This window comes from Miniopterus schreibersii (assembly GCF_964146895.1).
Source record: "Miniopterus schreibersii genome assembly, chromosome: 16".
NCBI lineage: Eukaryota > Metazoa > Chordata > Mammalia > Chiroptera > Miniopteridae > Miniopterus > Miniopterus schreibersii.
In genome coordinates, this window is record NC_138116.1 from 10,694,930 (window position 1) to 10,715,383 (window position 20,454).

Genomic DNA, 20,454 nt, shown 5'->3' on the forward strand with positions numbered 1-20,454 from the left:
CATAGTGGGCTTCTTTCCTTGTGGGGTCATGGTCCTGAGGAGTGTTGGGAAACCGACCTTTCACAGAGATGGAAAGGTAATAGGTCTAATATCCCCGTTTACAAACTGTGACTTGGAGAGGGAAGGCGACCTGAAGTCACAGCCAATAGAAGCATAGCTGGGACCAAAGTCAGGTTTGCCACCTCCCAGGCTGATGGTCTTCCTACCCTAAGAGCTGCTGCAGTGATCAGCCCTGTGCCTGACCCCTTCCTTCTAGGCCACAACATGGATGGGGCTCAGGCCCATGACTTAGCAAGCACCATGGGCATTTGAGGTGCTCCCAAGGGGCACCATGGACCCTCCGAACTCCTTCTGTGCAGCTCAACTCTGCTGGCTGCTGATGCTCTCCAAGGAGCCAAATGTTAGAGAGCGCGCGGCATGGATTTTCCACTTGAGCTTGTCCTCATTGGCCCTGGGTCAGTGTCCTGCTTTTCTATAAATCTATACTGTCCTTGAGAACTGGACTGGCCCAAGTCATGCCCTTCCCAGGGCTGGCCATAGCAAATTGAACCGCTTGGCCTGGCTGTCAGCCCCCTTTCCTACTTTGCTTCTGGTGGTAGCTAGGCCAGTTATCCCCACACCCTATGGAAGCCATGTCCCCACCCTGAGCTCACTTATTTGCCCTCTGTATCCTTCCTGCCAATGTTCCCCTCAAAAACCAGGCTTGTCAAAGAAACAATTTGGAAATGGCCCAAATGTGCACCGATATAGGGATACAAAGAACATCCACTCACAGGGAATATGCAGATGTTGACAGTCTCCCTCTGGAAGCTCAGGAATAACATGGGACAGACTCGGGCTGTGACACAGTGAGAGGGGTTGTCCAATGGCCATGGCTGTGCCCAAACCTGCACTTGAAAAAGGGCCTGCTGGGATTATTTTTAAGGTGGTCACATAGCTGTCTTAGGAGGGTGAGGTCGTAACCATTTTCTCCTCTGGTTTCCAAACTTTGTATAATGCAGCTAGGTTGTTTTTATAATAATGACAACAGCAATAAAACCAGCTCCCTCCTCAAAACTTGCTTTCCTTTAATAACCCACCCTTCTCTACCCTTCACACTCACCAGAACCCACATTTTTGAGCTACACCAGGGTCTGCCTTTGAGGAGCTATAGCTGGTGGGTAGGTGACTCAGAGGTGCTCCATAGCCTGCCCCCCAGGGGTAGAGACAATATTTCACCTGTCTCCTCCTTAGCATCCACAAACACCCAAGCACACATCATCTCTCCCTCATTCACACACATAACCACCCTCTCATGCACACACACATTTTTCTCATGCACACTCACACCCACACACTCAAGTGCTCTCACCACAACACTCTCCCTTTGTAACCAGTTCAGTGCTAGGCCCACAATAAGGGCCCCAGAGGGGATTCTTTCCCAATACTGGTTGACTTGGTGGGGAGAGAGCTGGATTTTGGATTAACTCCCCTAGATTCATACTTTCATACTCACAAAACTATCTGAGCTCTCATCTGGCAGAGGTCTAGGATGTGATTTAAGTAGCTTATAATATTTTTTGATAAAAGCTAACAAAACCTTAGAGCCACAGTGCCTGGGTTTGAATTCTGGCTCCATCACTCACTGGCTGTGTGACCTTGACCAAGTTACTTAGCCTCTCTGTGCCTCAGTAATAATTCCTACATCCTAGGGCTGTTATGAGGACTGAATGACCAATTTTTGCAAAGCAGGTGGAACAATACCTAGCGAGTTGTACATGGTACATAAATAAAAGAAAAAAGTGATTATTTAATTGAAACCAGCATTAGCTGCCCATTCATTCACTGCCTCTCACTCATTCGGTATTTATCAAGCACTCACTGAGTTCATTACCATCACCTCACCACCCAGTAGGAAAGACACAGGCAACAACAGAAAAAATATTCTTTTAGGAAAACATGATAATTCTAAGCAGAGATTTGCACATGATTCTAAGAAAGGCCAAAGAAAGAACATTTGTCTATTACCAGGTAAACTTAAAAAGAAACAAAAACAAAAAAACCCTACAGTTCAATTCTTGAATCCATTTAAAACATCGAATTTGGTCTAATTGATTTGTGAATTTAGACCAAGTCTCCATACACACTAGCCTTTCTGGAAATATTCTCATTCAGTGCCATCTCTTCAGCCTCTCTAGGTTCACCCCCAGTCCTCTGTTAATCGGTGGTGAAGGGAATATGGGTTCCATTGAACCAACCCTCAGTTATTTTTAAAAAACAACTTATAAATATTTGGGAGGAGAGAATGGAGAAGCCCCGTAACTCCTAACATCTCAACTGATGAAATGGCAGCAATTAAATTTTAAAATCTTGGTTTCACTCAAACCACGTTGTGAGTTGGGATACGTACAGTTGGTTTAAAAACTGTTGGAAAATGAAATTAAGGCAACACCTACTCCCTCTCCCATTCAATTCTTGTGAATGTGTCGGCTTTTAAATGCACTGAACCCAGTCAACAAGCTGCCTGAGACCGTCGACCCCACGGAGTCCGGGTCTTCCGGCGAGAGCCCTGCAGATCTTCCCGGCGGCGGCGCGGAGGCCCACCCGCCTCTCCCTCCGTCTGCTACTTACGTGCCCACACCCTGCAATCGGAACCACTTTAGAAAGCGTAAGGCAATGGGAAGTGGCGGCTGTTACTAGCTTCGGGCCCGACTGTCCACCCCTACACCTTCCTTGGCGCACACGGCCCGCGGGCTGCCCCCCACCGCCCCCGAACTTCAGCAGGCAGACGCCGGATTTGCTGTCTGGCGACTTTCCTAAACTCGGAGCTCCAAAATCGTGTCGCCAGACCCGGGGTGTGAGAGAGCCGGCGCAAGAGACTGCGCAGCCCCGGCACCGCGAGCGCAAAGGCTTGGAGACCGAGCGCTGAGCTCCCACGGCGCAGCAGAGGAACTGTACCCACCGCCCGGTGCACCGCCTCTTCCCGGGAGACCGCGATACTGATCAAAGGCTCGGAGGCACCGGGCACAGTTATTTCCCCAGACTTGTAGCTTTCCGCGGAGGGGAAGGGGCAGGGCAGGAAGGAGCTCCCAAGAACAGGGCGGGGGCGTGCGGAGTGGGGGAGCTGACAGGGGGCTGGGGCTGGTGGGCGGGTGAGGACCCCGTCTCGGGAGCCTCCAGTCCCGGCGCCCGGGTCTTCATGGGAGAGGTAGGAGGTAGAACCAAGCTTGGACTCCCAAAACCTCAAGTGATTTCTCTGTACAGAGCTGGTTACCCGGGTGGGCGGACCCCCGCCTCCAACAACGTCCCGGCAGCTTCGCCACCACGATTTCCTTTTTCACCTGGGTTCTTCCCCCATTCACTCAACGCCGGCTCCAAAGGTCCAGGGAGAGGGATTTGGGTTGCCCCTCAAACCCTGGCCGCGCTCGGACCTGCGCTCAGCTCTGCCCAGTGATCCCCGCCATCACACCCACAGGCCACCCACGTCCCGCGCCGGACCAAGGCTGGGGGTGGCCGCTCTCGAGGGCTGACCGGCTCGCTCTTACCTTGAAGAGCCAGAGCTGCGGGCGCCGTCCCATTCTCAGGCTCGCTCGGTCACCGTCCTGGACGCCTGGGTCCCTCGGACATCCCAGAGGAGCGGGCGGCTGTTGCGGGCTTGGGCGGGCGGAGTGAACGGCGGGGCTCCTCTGTCGCGGCCCGGCCCGGCCCAGCCTGGCCCGGCCCGGCGGGCTCTCGCTCTCCCTTTCCAATGAAAGTCCGGCCGCCGTTTAGCTCTCGCCAGCTGGGAGCCCGCCTAGCCTCCGCCGCCTCCCCCTCGGTCCGCGCAGCCTCTAGCCTCGGCTCCCCGCCCCCTCTCCGCGGCGTCCCCTCCCCTCTTGTCTCCCCTCCACTTCAGTCCCTCCTCTGTGCTTCGCCCCTCTGTTCTCTCCGCCACCCCTCCTCCTTGTCCTCTCCCCTCTCTGGGCCAGCTCCCCGCGCCCTCGCCGCACTGACCCCCTTTGCTTGCGCCCGGGTTTGCGGCAGTCGGCGGGACGCTCTGGCAGCGGTGGCTGCCGCCGCAGTCCAGGGAGAAGCCGGGGATTGGGGCGGGGGCGGGGGGAGGACAGGAGAGGAGGCAGCCTCCCACCTCCTGCCTGGCTTGCGGTTGGGGCCTGGGGAGTCCAAGGAGTCTGGGGGTGACTTGGGGACTCAGGTGAATCTAAGAGAGCGAGGCTATTGGAGGCTGGACAATAGGGCAGCGCCGACTGAGCAGAGCCTCCGCGGAAACCGGGTGAAGAAATGGGAACTGCGTTTGGGCAGTTACCGCCCTGCAGCCGGCCAGGACAGGGTCCCCGCCAGCCCCCACTTGAGCAGGGCAGGGCCAGGTGCGCGCAGAGACTTGAAAGCTCTGCGGGGGTAACCCTTCTCCATTCATTCATTCATTCATTCATTCATTCATTCATTCATTTTAATTCATTCGTTTGCTCTTCATTCATTCTATAAACTAAGCGCCTGTCTAGGGGCTGAACCTGGGAACCCCAAGAGATGGGGAGACAGCTGTGCCCTGTAAGACTAGCCGGCATCTGAACGCCGCGGAGGGGAAAGCGGGAGCGCATTGCGTTACAGCGGGGAAAGCAGCTAGGAATTCAGCTGGCTGGACGCGGAGGACGCCACAGCGCCCCCTGTCGGCCGAGCCCTCAGAGTAAGGTCAGCTCCCCTGCCAGACCTCAGGGTCTTCACCCACCTGGGCTCCCTAGCTCCCCAGTGCACCCCCAACTGTGGATAGCAGCTCCTGCCTCCTCCAGCCCCTTAAACTTTCCCCTACAGCGCTTGCAATCGGACAGAACTTCTGGCTTCCCCTACTTCTTTTTTTCTTCCGTAGCCTCTCCCTGCGGAGCACAGTCCCAGAGTGGTGGCTTTGAGATCAAACTCTGAACCTAACTGCTCTGGATTCTGTGCTCTGCTCTGCCCACCCCCCTCCTCCCTCCCACCCACTTCTCAGCACACTGGGCAAGAGCCAGCACATTCATGGGTCCAACTGCTTCTTCATTTAGAAAGGGTTATTGTAAGAGGTTGTTTGATCCAATATGCAGTTTTTTCGTGAGGAAACTGAGACCCACAGGTGGTGGTGACCTGTCCAAAGTCACATAGCTGGTAAACCTAGTTCTCAGCCTCCTGAGTCCCAGCTCAAACTGTCTAGAGGGGTAGGCCCTGATGACGTTTGGGGCTCTAAAGTGGGGAAGGACATTGCCCTGGACGCCAGCTGGTCACACTGGCCTAGCCACACAGGGTGGCGCTTTCTAGATGAAGCACTCAGTCCAGCGTCTTGCAAAACCCCCATTTGGTTAGTGCCCCAGAGCTGGTCTTATGGAATTTGGAACTGACTCACCCCCAACCAATCCCAGAAGAGATGGGTGCACCAACCAGATTGCCAATTTATTGTTCTCAACAAAATTGGCAGGGTGGTCTAGTGTAGTGCAGGTTCTGGAGTCAGACAGCCTGAGTTTGAGTCTTGGCTCTTCCACTTGCAAGCTGTATGAACCTGGGAAATTATTTAACAGTGCTTCAATTTTCTCATCTTCAAAATGGGGTTAGGAATTCCTACCTCATAGGTAGGTGTAAATGAATTATTATTTTCAAATGGCCCAGAATGGTGCCTGGTCCATAACAAGGGCTTAAAGAAGGTTAGCTATAGTCACCATCACTGTCATCATCATTGAGGGGACCAGATGCTCAAATGGTCCCTCCCTCTAGGCAATTCTTTGTGGAAAGCAGAATTCTTGCTGAGAAGGTCACAGCAGCGGGGGATTGTGGAATCAGAGGAGAGAGAGCTGGCGGGCCCTCAGGGAGGTTTGCCCAGATGCTGCAGAGGCATCTCTCCCCAACCCTGCCTGAGACCTTGCAGCTGACTCCCCCGGGACCAGACAGCTCCAGATTTTCAGATTCCATGTTTTTCTCTGCTTACTAAACACCATCAAATTTTGCCTTTCTAAGCCCCTTAATCTTCCCCTTGAGTCGATCTTTAAATATGCTAATGCCATTGATCAGGCTGTAATCAAATCTTGCTCTCGCTGCCTTTTTGGCCTTGGATTCAGACCTTCTCTTTCTTAAGGGGCAGCTACAGATGGCACATTTCATCCCCACTCGTCCCCCTGAGCTGAGAGGAGGAAGGCTACTGTATCACTTCATGACCTTACTTACTTATGGTTTTGGCCTTGACCACCTCACGGGTTATGAGAGCCTCGAGTTTAACACCAGCCTTTGAAAGGATTCCATATCCCCTTTCATTTGTCCTGAAGCTGCTTCCTTCCACCCTCCTGGCTCTCATCTGCTCTGATGCCACTGCAGAGGCCTTCCATGCTCACCCACTTCAACACCCCCCTCCCACCCACCTACCACCTACCCCCACCTCCAGCCTCCAGACTGCCGGCTTAGGGTGATCTCAGGACAGGCCTTCTGCTCCACTCCAGCACCCTCTTCCCAGCCTGACCCTTCCCAGGCTCTTCCGACACCCTCTGACCTTCTCCTCTTCCTGTCTAGACCCAGACCACAATCAGCCTTCATTCATTTAACTTGCCAGATTTGGAAGAAAGGGAAAATATGAGGAACCCAAAAAGGAATAAAAGACAATCCCATGTCCTTCCAGATGTGATAACAAGTAGTGATGGGTGGGACGCTGCAAGGGAGGGCTGAGTCTGTGGATTCCGTTGGCTTTACCCGTGAGTGTTCCAGTGAGGGCCATGGCCAAGTTCCAGTGAAGCTTACTTTTGGCACAAGTAAGCTAAGAAGCTTACTTGTGCCAAAGAACAGGTTCTTGATTTTTTAAATTTCTAATTGGTTGCAGAATGATACTATTGAAAAGTACAATGGGAATGAATTATTAGAAAAATGAAATAAAGACATATAAACTAAAAGTCCAGTTTTTAAAGCTCTTAGATCCAGTGGACATAAAACACTGTCAAATTGCTTGAAAATTTCTAAACGCTCACTCTTGATTTCTGCACTTACCTTGTCACAAACTGGCAGCAAATAGTTTGTAGACAGATCATGCTTGGAATAGAACTGGTCTAGAATGCTTCTGAAGTATGAGATCAGAAAAATGGTAGCTTATAAAACCTCATGAACATTGGGGGAGATGGTGTTAATTACTCCATTCATCTGTGCATTCATTCAACAAACATTTAATGAGCAGCAACTATGTGCCAGTCACTCTTGGCTAATAAAGATTAATATAACAGGGCCCTAGCTAGCCCTCAAGATGTCCACAGACTGGAAGTGGAGACAGCCACTTTGATGAATAATTAAAAGCTAGTAAAATTAGGTCAATAGAAGACTGTGGGCATGGAGGCAGAAATATTAATTCTGCTTGGGGTCAATGGAAAAGATTCTACTTTGTGTGCTGGGGTCTGGAGGCAGATCTTTAATCCCATATGGCCAGCTGGCACTCAATAAATAAGTTAACCTGTGTAAAATGCTTAGCACAGTGCCTGGCACATAGTGAGTGCTTCCAAAGCATTAGCTGTTTTTATTATTAAATCTTATACGTTATCATCATCATCCGTCTACATCTACCAAGCACTGTGCTTCACTTGGGCTTGGGGCTGTGGGGTTATAGGTAGCTCGGTTGAGGGAAGAGAGCAAACTAGTCTTAACCCACCCCCTTTGTCAGAGGGAAGATCTTCTAGAGGGGGTGGGTTGGGAGTTGGGTATTGAAGGAAGTGGGTGTGAACAGACAAAGAAAGAGGGAGACCTTCAAGGCAGGAGGGTCCCTTAGAGACACACAGACAGAGGGACAAGTATGGGGCCAGGGAAGGGGACTGGTCTGATAGGGACAAGTGATGGGAGTGCAGTGACTGGATCAGGCTCGGCAGAATTGAGGGCAGACAGTGCCAGGCTGAGGATCTCCTTGGATAAGGGGCTTGAGATTATTCATTCTCTCATCTAGAACAACAGATAATAGCAACACCAATTAGGATTTGCATGACAGTTGGTAAAAGCTCTTTCACAAATATTTTCTCATTTAATCCTTATAACAACCCCATGAAGGAGGTATTAATAACCTCACTTTACAGATGAGAAAGCTGAGCTAAGAGGCTGATCCCTTGTCCAAGGTCACACAGCTGGCTTTGACATAGGAAGGATTCTAGCCCGATGTCCCCAGCTCCAGCTCCAGATATTTTTCAGTGTACCACAGAGAGGTGAACTGAGCCTAGACCCCCAGAGAGTTGGGTTACCACCCCAGAAGGCCTTGGCTCCGGGGAAATGATGTTCTAGGACCAGTCTTTCCCCCCTTTCTTTCCCCAGTGGATGGACAAGTGGAGGAGCAGAGAGAAGCCACAGGACAGAGCAGGCAGGGGTGGGTCACTCAGCTACAGAGGGCTCCTCAGGTGACCTACCAGCTTCTCCTTCTCTTCTCCTCAAATCTGAGTCTGTATCAAGACAGGTCAAGTGTGCTTACCATAGGCACAATTACCATAGTTTTGCATTTATTAGGTGTGGCTGAGGGGCACTGAAGGTGTTTGTTTTTAAGAAAACTTTTTAAAGGTGCATTGAAATAAGAAAGGTTGACACCCTGGGAATGTCCTGGAAGTGACAACAGATCTGAGGTGCCAGCCAGAAGTGGAGTTGAAGGAAAGGCATATACTTATATACCTCTACAGAGAAATAGCATTCCTGTAGCCTAGACCAGTGGTTCTCAACCTGGGGTGCTTCTATATGGGGGAAGAGCTACTGTAGTTTAGTGGCAGAGGTTAGGAATGCCACTAAACATTCCATAATGCATGGGATAGCCTCCACAGCAAAGTTATCTGGCTCAACACATCCATAGTTCCTAGCGAGGTGAGGCATCGTGGCCTACACAATAGGTTGGTACCATGGACAGCAGAAACCCAGGCTTTCCACGGGGCTATGATGCAAACCTAGACATTCCATTCTGTCTGAAAATCACAGAAAGTCAAAGGTTCTCCACTCTGTGTCCTATACTCCATCATTTCCAAAACACGGAGCCCCCAGGGAAGGCACTGGGGTAACATGAATGGTGGATGTGTCCTGCTTAAAGCCCCCCTCCTGGTAGTTGGTAGAGCCAGGGCTTGAGGACTCCAGGGTCTTCTATGAACGTTCCTCACTCTCTCCCACACCAAAGCTACCACTCAGCCCGCCTCCCCTCCTTTTTCATAGGTATAGTTTGTCCCTTTTCTGCTGGTCTAATAGGTAAGGTGGTGTTGTTTTCCTTTTCCAGATGGGCACACTGATGTCTAGAGGTTAAATATACACGTCCCTGCCTGTTTCCCTGAAGAGCTGCGAGCTCCTCCTGGAGGGCAGAGACTGCTTCCCATTCCCTCAGCAGCCCCAGCCTCTGGCAAAGCACTGTGTCTCAGCAGATGCCAAATGAAATGTTTGCAGTTCATTTTACCAGTGGATTAGACCCCAGACTCCTGCCTCCAGGGCAGCACACTCTGTAGGCACCTGTCTTCTTCTGGATCCTTCTCACCACCAGTGACTTGTAAAAAAACACACCACCAAACTTATAAATAAACAATTGGAAATATGAATTCTGATTAGATATTTAAAAGTGTGATAATGGCATTGTGGTTACGTATTTAAAACGAGTCCTTACCTTTTAGAGACACAAACTGAAATGTTTACAGATTAAATGACGTTGTGTCTGGGATTCGCTTTGACATAATATGGGAAGGGAGGAAGTGGGTGGGGATATCAATGAAATGAGACTGACCATGACTTGTTAACTGAATCTGGATAATGGGTACATGGGCGTTTGTGGTAACGTTTTGTTTATTTTTATGCATTAAAAAAAAATCACAGCATATGGATGCTGTCTGGGACCACTTAGGGAACACATAGGCCAGGGTTTCATTTTATGTGAAACCTCAAGATTCCAAAGAGATGCCTCAGGGACTGAAGTTAGAGGTGGGGTGGAGGAGAAAGTAGTGATGGGGAGACTGAGGAGGGAGCCCTGAGGTTGCACTTTTGTTTGAACTAGCTTCATGCATTGGAGTTCTAGAGGAGATCTCGTTTTGGGAAAAGGGGTCTGTCCAGAAGAGGAAACAATTTTTCCAAGAGCAGGTGTGTTTGGGACAGAGCTGGACAGACTCCGCACTGCACCACGCCCTTCTTCAGGCTTGTCGAGGTCCTGCAGCCCCTGTAAGACCCAGTGGACCTGCAGCCTAGGTCCAGTGTGCCACAGCCAGGTCAGGGGCTGGGCTGTGCCATTTCTGCCTCAAGGTGCCTGTGGGTATGCTGCCTCTTGTGGGCCACTCATTGCCTGATTTCTAAAGCCAGGCCTATGGCTCAGAACCAGCCTCAGCTTCGCCGGCTGCCATCTGGCCAGGCGCAAGTGGCTCAGCTGGATGGGGGCCAGCAGCTCCAGGCATGCCTGAGCCATAGAAGTTCTGACCAGGGCTCGGCTCACTGGCCACACAGTAGCAGCTCATTTCAGAAGAGGAAAGGCCTCATGCTTGCCCCTTCCTGAGTCCCTTCCAAGCATGACAGGCCTGGCCTGAGACTGGTCACATGGGTCCATCCCCATGTGGTCAGGGCAAGGGGGTGACAAGGGCTGAAATTATTGAGTCCCACCTGCAGGCCCGGTGGGGAAGGAGCACAGAGGGCTCCTGAGTCATGGGGCAGAGGGGGGGGGGATCTACCTGTGAGACAGGTGGGGAATAGACTCATGAGGGCACAGGGATAGAGTGCACATGTCAGTAATGAAGGGGGTCGATATGGCTGTGTAAGGGACCTCCCATTTGCACCTCCACATCTACTCTGCCTTTCCTTACCTGCGTGTGCCCCAGGGCTGACCTGTGTAATTACAGGAATGGGCTTCCTCACCCTCCCACTTCCCGATGGGTTCAGCCAATAGGAAGCCCGAGCTGTAGATCAGCAGAAGGGACGAGAGTGAGCTGGGGAACTTATCCCACCCTGTGGGGTGGCCATGGGCTGGCTGTGTCCCTGATGCTCTCATGGCAGCCTCTCTCCATTACTGTTCTTCTGGACTCTGGTAACTTCCTTCTCCCTTGTCCCTTTGGATCTAAGGGTAGTTAGTTCTTGCTGGCCTCAGAATACTGCATGACACCTTGTGGTCTGTATAAACCTTTATAAACAGTCACTTCAGTAAAGGCTTCTCAAGTTATTGGCTTCAAGTGGGCCACCTGCTTCCAGTTAAGACCTTGGTGGATGCAGGCTGCTGAGAGATGAGTCTGCAAATGTGAGTACACAATGAGTCTTTTCTTGTATGTGACCCCAGTGAACTGGAGGGATGGTGAGGCCTCCCCAGGGGGCCTGGCTGAGCAGTCAGGACAAGGGGTAAAGGCAGGATGTGAGGCAACCCGAAACAAATGAGCAGAGACCCCAGTGGAGGGCAGCTGGTCAGACATGTGCTTGGTAGAGGTGTCAGGAGGAGACCTGGGGGTCTCCCCAAACCTCACTAGAAGGATATTGTTATGGGGCAGGAGAGAGCAGGAGGCAGAGGGCTCCAAGACAAAGCAGCAGTGCCAGGCTCTGCCTGTGCCTCTCCAGCTGTGAATTGCACTACTCCAGGGGTGCCCAGGGAGCCTGGACCTGTGGCTGCTAAACTCCCAAGGATGGGCCCCATTGGTTGGACAAAAATCTCCTGCCAACATACCTTCCCTGTCTTGTCCTAGGTCCTCCCTATAAACATTCTGTGGAAGGCAGAATGAATGCTGGACACCCCTAGCTCCTTGCCATGGTACCTTCCTCCATCTGTGCCGGCTGCCTGGTGCCCTGACCTTCTCTAACTCTCTCTGGACAGCCACAGCACTCCAGGCCCACTTCTCACTGCATCAGGCCCACCTTATTTAGGGTTGTGTCCCCAAACCTGCCTTCCAGTCCTGGCCCAGCTGCCCACTTCCTGTGTTACTTTGGGCAAGTTACATCTTCTCTCCATCTCACTTTCCTTGTCTGTGAAATGGTAGTGGTGGTGAGTGGTATATTAGGGGACTCTCGTGTCCCTTTCTGACTTGCATAGATTCTATGTCCTTTGGCTCAGTGATAGATGATGCAAGAGAAGATAACATGCTTCACTCATTCATCCTGTATTCCCCACGGCACCCGGCAGAGGGCCCGGCCATAAGGCTTGGATGGATGGATAGGTGGGTGGATGATAAATCTCCCTGGAGTAGAGAAAGGCAATTTATTCCATGGCCCTAAGTTGATAGAAATGTCCCCTGGGAACTGCCCAGTGTCTCTGCCCACTTCCTGACTAATCCTGCGTGTCCTCATTTATAACCTGGTCTCCTGAGCAGACCAGCCCGTGAAAGGTGTATCGGGCGCCAGAAATAATAGTCCTTTAAAGGAACAGGAAACACCGCCAACCGTATTTACCTCCGGCTGTGAGCTGGGGGCTAGGGAGAAAGAAGTGTTCTTTGGATTTCCTTTGGCTGTCTTTGGATTTTTTTAAAAAAAAAAATACATGAGTTACTTTTATACTATAAAGAAGTCTTTTGGGTAAAAAGTCATAATTATTTTATAATTTAAAAAATGTTTTAAAGTCATGATATTTATTTATTCCAAGAAAGGGAACATAAAGGAGACTTACTTGTCAACTTATATCCTTTGGGTGCCTTTGGAATTTTGTACCATGTGTTCATCATCTATTACGAACCAGACATTGCTAACCAGTGTATAGATATTCTTAGAGAGAAATGAGGTGCTTTTACGTGCAATAGCTCACTTAATCTTCACCACAACCCTCAGGAACCACTACAATCCTTATTTTCAGAGGAGGAAACCAAGACCCAGAGGGATAAAGGTTTGCTCATAGTCCCTTTGCTGGGGTGATGTGGCTTTGAGATCCATACCCAGGGTTTCTAATCCTAAAGCAGGCTGCCAGTGGGGCTTAGCTTGCCAAGTATGCTTCCATTAGAGAAAAACGAATCGGCATTTTTGATGTATGACTCAGTCTCTGGAAGGTTTGTTTATTGTGAGTCAGCGTAGCTGAGCTCTATCCCTTTGGAGGCAGCTGGAATAACATAGTTCCCAAGGCTGCAGAACTGAGGCTGAGACACAGGGCTGAGGAAACCCCACCAAACTGCAGACACGAGGGCCTCCCCAGGCCACCTGTCATGTTCCAGCTCCTCATCTGGACTCTAGATGCCTCAACTTTGTCTTTGGAAATGTTATCTTAAATCTCACTCCCTTTAGGAAGCCTTCACCATTGCCCCAGGTGGCTCCCTTGCCACTCGAAACACTGTCCAAAGTCTGCTTTCCCTGCTACATGCTAAGCACTTACTATGTCTTGATCACAAGTGTAATCCAGCACACCTGGCCCTCGGCCAGGCACATAGCAGGCACTCAATAGATACTTACCAAATGAATGAATAAACCAATGGCCAGGCCCCCGCTCCTTCCACTCTACTTGACATCCTGCATCTGTGCCAATCACCGATGCACAGGGTGTATGGGGGGGTGCCTACAGGGGATGGCCACCCAAGGAGTCTGCGTGCCAACTCCAAGTCACTCTCCATTTGAGGACACGGTGTGGGCAAAGTAGCTGCTCATCTTGTCAATGAATGAGTGTTTGTCTCTCCCAGGCTGCCCACTCCCAGTTCTAATTTCCCACAAGGGGGCTCTGGTGGGCGGATGGGCCACTGTCCCTCTCTGAGGTGCCACTCCCAGGGTGGCTGAGCTCTGATGGTGGAGTGGAGGTGGCAGTGGTTGGGAGGGGGCTGCAGAGGCCTCAGGTGGCTTCTGGCCACCCCTGAGTAGCACTGCATCTGGTATTAACTCAGCAGAGCTCTGTCCACATTGCTCATTTCTATGTCCCCACCATCTCTCATCTCTCCCTGTGCACATCCCTGCTCACCTCGCCAGCCTCCTGAGCTGCTTCTTCCAGAGTGATTGAAGGAGACCAAAGGACACCTGATTCTATTCTCTCTGGAGCTTTTTCAGATTTTCAGTGAACCCCCTGAAACCCACCCCAGGCACTGCTGCCCCTGCCCACCTTCCCTCCAACACCCTCTCCCTGACAGCTCCACCTCTCTGCCATCCTCCCCTCCTCCTCCCCCGCCCCTCCCCCCACTCAGCAGCAGGATTTTTGCTCCACTGGCAATTTATTTCAGCGTTTCTAAACTCTGGGAAAGCCCAGCTCCACTAATGAGCTAAAGCGGGCCTCGTCTCCAGGCCGTGGCGCTGCATTTATTAATCCCTCACTCTGGCAGGTCCCGCATCGACTTCCCAACCCCTTTCTCATCATTATTTCTGCAATCCAATGGAGCCATTTATTGGGCCCCCACATGGGCCAGGCTTCTCAGGAGGGATGGTGGTGCTAGGGACACGGCCCTTTTTTTTTTTTGTGGAACTATAATCTTGCAAGAGCAGCTGCAATGTAAAGGGCTCATGTGTGAGAGGAGAGGTGGCGGCTGGGAAGCCAGCAGGACTGGAGTCTTGTCTAGGTCATGCCACCAGCCAGCTATGTGATCTCGGGCTAGTCCCTTCCTCTCTCTGAACCTTGGTGCTTCTATTTGTAAAATAAGGGGGTGAACTAGGCCAGCATTTTCCAAACTGCAGTTTGCAACCCATTATAAAATGGTAAAATGAATTTAGTGAGTCAGAACCAGCATTCAAACAAAGGAAGCCACAGATTAGAGTCAGAGCACTGTGCATAGCAGAGGTGAGAAAGTGTTACATAGACAAACTTCTTTCAGTTGTGGGTACATGTGTACATGTGTGTTTTGTATACATGTGTGTTTACATGTGAGTGTGAGTACACATGTATGTTTCTGTGTGTGGTTGAGTGTGTATGTATATGCATTGTGTGCAAGTGTGTCTATATGTGCTTTATGCATGTGTGTGTTTCTTGTGTGTGTGCTGGGTCACAGTATAGAATGGATTTCTTACAATGGGCCAGTCAAAATATTTTGGGAAATGCTGGCATAGATGGTCCCTAAGGCTCTTCTGGCTTTAACACTACCTGATTCCAAATGCTGTTAGAAGAGGGGAGGGACCCCAAGGGACTCATTCTAGCCATGGAATAGGAAAGGCTGCACAAGAGATGGTGGAATTTGTACTTTCAAAGATGAGAATTTCCACCAACAGAGACATATGGTGCAGGAACAGAGGGGAGAAGGGGAAATGACATTCCAGGTAGAGGCCCCACTGAGCAAGGGCCCAGAGATGGGACTGTGCTTGGTCTGCTTGGGGAACAAGCAGAAGTCCTGTGAACCTGGAGCAGGACATGCCTGGGAGGTTCTGAGGTTGGAAAGGTGGGCTGGGGCCACAGTTTATGGAGGCCTTTGATTTCCACATGGGGACTTCTCATAAGGGCAGTAGGGAGCCAGGTGAAGCTTTTAATATCCTAACATAATAGGCCCTTCATGAGGGACCCCAAGACTCTGTCCTCCTCCTCCTCTTCCAAGAAACAGCTTTATAGGCTCATTTATACTAAGATGTGACTGACTGGCAAGACTTCATGAATGATCTGTTTTATAGAGATAGTTGGTGTTTTACTGTTGGCAAGTGTCTCTAAAATAGATTTTGGAATTTTTAGAGCTGGACGGATCTTTGAAAATATTTTTAAAGTGATTTTTTCCCCCAGGGGAAAAATTAGCACACAGGGTCTGACAAAGGATTGTCTCTGTGGGTGTGCAGCCTGATGGTCTGTGAGGGGGTCTGTGTGTTGATGTACTGGCATTTCAGGGACCTTGATGTGTGTGAGGACATTTGGGCCCAAATACTGGAAGTTGAGTCCACATGTCTGAGAATCTGATACACAAACAGATGGATTCATTGAATCGCTCCTTCTGCAGATGAGGAAACTGCAAGCCAGAGAAAAGTGACCAGCCCAAGGTGACGAGTGGGCTGAAACCCAGTCTGGCCCGTTGTACTCCTGAATGATGGTGTGCTTTGGGGGGTTTGGGGGCGGGAAGAGGTAGTATTCCAGGATACTACCCAGGAGATCTCTGGAAGGTGGCTTCCTGCTCAAAAAGCCCATAGGACTAAAATAAAACAGCTCAGCCTGGCCCCCTCCCCCACAGAAGGCGGCCCCACCCCTGCCCACCCTGCTATATAATTGGCCAGGTCTCATTAGTTAAAGCTGGGTTAACCCTGTCCTCCACCCCAGCACCCAGGCAGGACCTGGACCCCAGACTCATTTCCTTCTTGGCACCAGGAGAGATTGGATGTTGAGCAGGGAAAGGTGAACCCACAAGCCAACTATTTTTAGCCTAAGAATTGGTTGCCAGGGACATACGCTAATTCCCTGCCTTATATCAGGGACACGACAGTGGAGCTGTTTGCAGGGTCTAATTGCGGGATTTGCTGTAAATGGCAACTTGTCAGCGCTGCAGTGCAGGGGTTCAATCTCTCTGTCATCAGAATTGAGCTATTTGCCAGTTCCTTGGGGGAGGGGAAGGGATTGGGGTGGATAGGGGAAAGCCCTGTGTCCTGGGACTCGGGGTACTCCTCCTACTCGCAGTGGCCTTGCACTGAGAGTCCTTGAGCCCAGGAGGGGCAGAGAAGGTAAAAGGGATGGAGGCTGGACGGGGGACCAAGCAGGAGGGGCTGGGGCTCCTGGGCCCACAGCTGAGAAGGCTCGACCTTGAATTTCTTTGTACATTGAGATCTGGAAGAAGGACTCTGACAGCTTTTCCTCTTGCCTGTGGACAAATAGCACAGGACGCCATGGACTTGGGTAACAGCAAGAGGGTCTTCAGTCAGACAGAAGGAGGACCTCCTTGACATGAAGGTGATTGATGGAGGTGATTGATGGTGTCTGGCTTCGGTGGTGGTCATTCTTCTGTTCAAAGGAGGGGAGGGGAGATGCACAGACACCTAATAGAGCCCATTATATGCTAGGCACATTGGGTGGCCTCTGGGTGGGATCTTATTTAATACTCACACGGGGGGTCTCTGTATCCATTGCATGGATGAGAAAACTGAAGCTCAGGTAAAGACCTAAGGTCACATGGCAGTCAGGAGAGCAGAGCTGGGATTTGGGGCAGAATGTGTCCAGCTCCAGAGCTCTGCTCACCACCTCTCACTGACCTAGGATCCCAGGAGCTGGAAAGAGGGGGTCCTGTTCCCCTTTGTTCCTCCATGCCTGAAATTCTGGGGCAAAAAGCCATCCATCCAACAAATGGGCCAGGTGCTGCACCAGGTTTCTGGAATATAGAGAGCATGGTGCCCACTCATAAGGAGCTCACACAGAGAGGTCATTCCATGTAGCCCCCTCCTGACCTCATCCAGCGGTCTGCATTTCAAATCACTCAGTAAAGGAAGGGCCATAGACTTCCCTGTGTTGGGAACACTGAGGGAGCTTCTGTTATCCCAGGAAAGGGGTTGGGGAAGGATGGCTTGGACTCAGAGTATCTTGAGGGAAGGCTGGACTCAGGCCTACTTTCCTTATTTAGAAACTGGGAGTAATGATGCAGAACCACCTTATGGGAATGCTAAGTGCTGAATGAGAAAGGGAAGGTTGAATGCCGCCGGCCACGGGTTCAACTTTCCTGAGAGGAGCTAAAATTGGCTTGATCGTTATAGCAAAACTGTGATCGGCACCCAGGTCTGTGACTATTCTTTACAATCACTTTTAAGCTGCGTATGTATATATATTTTAATAGATACCATAGAACTTGTACATGATGCAAAAATGAAAAAGTGCTCAGGATGTATCCTGAAAACACCCCTCCCTTCCCTGCTGTCGGCCACCGCATTCCTCTCTCCACCTGCTCCAAGGTTATCCTTTCTTGGTGCCTCCCGGAGAGTCTGTTTATTCACATAAACAAGCAGTTTTGGCTGTATGTTCTTTTTGCTTCATACAAACATGCTTTTATGATTGATGGCCACTCTCCCCGTGAGTTCACTAGTAGTCAGCCTCCAAAGCAAAAAAGCAAGAGGAAACACAATCCTCTACCACCCCCAGGCTTGGGGAAGACCATGGTCAGGGCAGGGACATCAGCCCGTGAGTGAAACCTGCAGCCATCAGTGATATCAACACAGTGTTCAGGTGGGAACAGAGATGACCACCCTGACCTCTCCTGAACCAAAGGGATGGATTAGCTATAGCCTCTCCCTACCTGAGTCCTTTTCCTGCTTAACTGTTACCAGAAGTGCAGAGAGAAAGCCCAGCACCCATGACAACTGGCTCGGTGTCAAGGAGGGGACAGGGCAGGTTCAGGGGAACCAGGAAGCCTGGTGACAACCTCCCACCCTGACAAGTCCAGCTGGTAAACACAGAGCAGTGGCTCCTTCCTAGATCCCAGCTTACGTCTTTGTAAAGTAAGGTGCTGTACTAAATTCTGTTGGTAAATGGGCACTGAGCACCTATTACATGCCACGCGGAAGGAAAACAAACTTGAGCAACACGTGGAAGCAGGTGTTGAGGGAAGTGATGGGCTGACTGCTGGAGAGGCTGGTGAACTGAGGCTGAGGGGCCAGCTAGAGTCTGTGGGCCACAGGCCTGGCTGGAGCTGAGGGCAGCCAGCGAGGATGAGGAACAGAGGTGACAGGGGGAGAGAAGGGGCTGCTGAGCAAAGCCGCTGGCAAGAAGAGAGGGTGGGACTGGCTTCCTAGAAGGGGCTCATCAAACACCCCATGACAGAAAGATTTCTGGCCACGGGAGTGGAAGGGACACCGAGGAATCCTTGCAAAAGGCACTGAGACTCTGAAACATAAGCTCCTCTGCTTTATCTGCTGCAGGTTATGTAGTGGGTATTGATTTTCTCTTAATAAAATCCTGTTCTGATGTTTTAAAAAGGAAAGATGAGAACAGATGTATGTGGAGACAGGGAGCTCAGGCATAGCTCTGAGGAAGGGGTGGGCCTCCACTGGGCGAGGGAGGGTGCTGGGCTTGAGGAAGACAGGTGTCAGAAAGTCCCCAGATTCAGTCCCTGCCTGCTCCCTTCCCTCGCACAATCCAGTGGAGCAGACACCCCTTCCATAGGTCACACCTCTGCTTGGACACATGCACCTATGGTCCATTTGACCTTTGAGGCCTGTCCTGCACCTCCTGGCCTCTGAATGCCTGCATTTCCACATCACCTCTCTGAGGCTCACCTTTGCTGCAAAACAGGAAAATGCCACTTTGTGAATGCTCTGCTGCCTAGTGCACGGGAACTCTGTGATTACAGAAAACCAAAGCACTTTGCACAAACTACAAGTTCCCTCCCAGAGGCAAGGGAGGGAGAGGACGGGAGGTGGGGGGTGGGGATGGGGGGGGGTTGTTGATTCCCAGCCCTCTGCAGGGCCAGCCTTCTGCCTAGTCAGATGCCTCCCTCACTCACACTCTCCTTTTCCCCTGCCCACATCTTACCCATTTTCTATTCCTGAAATGGAGGTGGCACTGGGGAGTCAGGACTGTGCCCTGGTGTTTAGTTTCTCTTTGGCCACCTGTCCCCAAATCAAATAGCTGTCCCCAGACAAATAGGTCAGAGTTTATTTATCAGGAACTGCCACACTTGTACATTTCTATTTTACCAAAAAAAAAAAAAAAAAAAAAATTGTGGTAAAATATACATAACAAAATTTGCCATCTTAACCATTTTTAAGTGTACCGTCCAGTAGTATCAATACATTCACATTGTGCAACCATCACCACCATCCGCTCCAGAACCTTTTCATCTTGCAAAACTGAAACTCCATCCACATTAAGCAATAACTCTCCATTCCCTTTCCCCCCAGGCCCTGGAAACCACTATTCTACTTTCTGTCTTTATGAATTTGACTACTCTAGGTAGCTCTTATGAGTTGAATCAGTCAGTCTTTGATTTTGTGTAGTCCCAGTAGTCATTTCTGCTGTTCTTGATTTTGGACTTGCCCTTCCTAGAGTTGAAGGTCTTCATTCATTTAAAAAAATTTTGTTGCTGGATTAACATCTGCCAACACAAATGCCAGGTGCTGGGGTGGGGGGCTTGGGGCAAGGACACGGTTTATGCTCCTCTCTGCCCTACAACCCCTTTCCAGGGCAGGAGTTGCTCATACTCTGCTTAATAACTATTTATTCAGTGGTCGAAGAGTCATGTCTGTCTACTGTCACTGTAGTCCTTCAGTGTTTTAATTTGGGAGCACCCACCGATCACCTAGCCCACCTTCTCTCATGCCTTTTACCTGGCTGGCTTCTAACTGTAGACACCTTGCCCCAAGCCCCTCCAGTGTGCCCTGAAAGCCCTTCCACTCAGTCTGTTATCAACCCTGCTTTCTTGCCATTCCCCACTGCAGAAGGAAGAGGAGCTGGGGAAGGGGGGTCAGGGTTCAGCTTCTGGCTCCTGATTGGAGCTGGGAAAGGATAGGTGGGGGTGGGGTCAGAGAGTCAGATGTGCTCTCCCTGGAGACCTCCTCGCTGCCAAACCACCTCCTCTCTGCCTTCTACTTCTGAAGATTGAGTGTGCACCTATAGAAAGTGTACCTGTATACACCTGGCCCAGTACCTAAATACTTCTGGCCTTGTCTCTGAATCTCCCAAGGGAACCTGTTAAAATGGTAACAAACTAAAAAAAACCCACATTTTCCTGGGCCCCCTTCCAAATT

At 50.7% G+C, this 20,454-nt stretch overlaps 1 protein-coding gene and 1 long non-coding RNA gene across 3 annotated transcripts in view; one reads left to right on the forward strand and one right to left on the reverse strand.

The window, feature by feature from the left end:
* CRHR1 (corticotropin releasing hormone receptor 1) overlaps positions 1-4,060 on the reverse strand; it is a 38,265-nt gene extending 34,205 nt beyond the window's left edge. The window contains exons 1-2 of the mRNA XM_081161936.1: positions 3,973-4,060; positions 3,525-3,720 (exon numbers count right to left, since the gene is read on the reverse strand). Coding sequence (XP_081018062.1) covers positions 3,525-3,557 — 33 coding nt within the window. The 5' untranslated portion in view covers positions 3,558-3,720; positions 3,973-4,060. The remainder of the gene's footprint in view (positions 1-3,524; positions 3,721-3,972) is intronic.
* Positions 1-20,454, forward strand: part of LOC308569234 — a 135,386-nt gene that overhangs the window by 61,657 nt on the left and 53,275 nt on the right. The gene's annotated exons all lie outside the window — the stretch shown is intronic.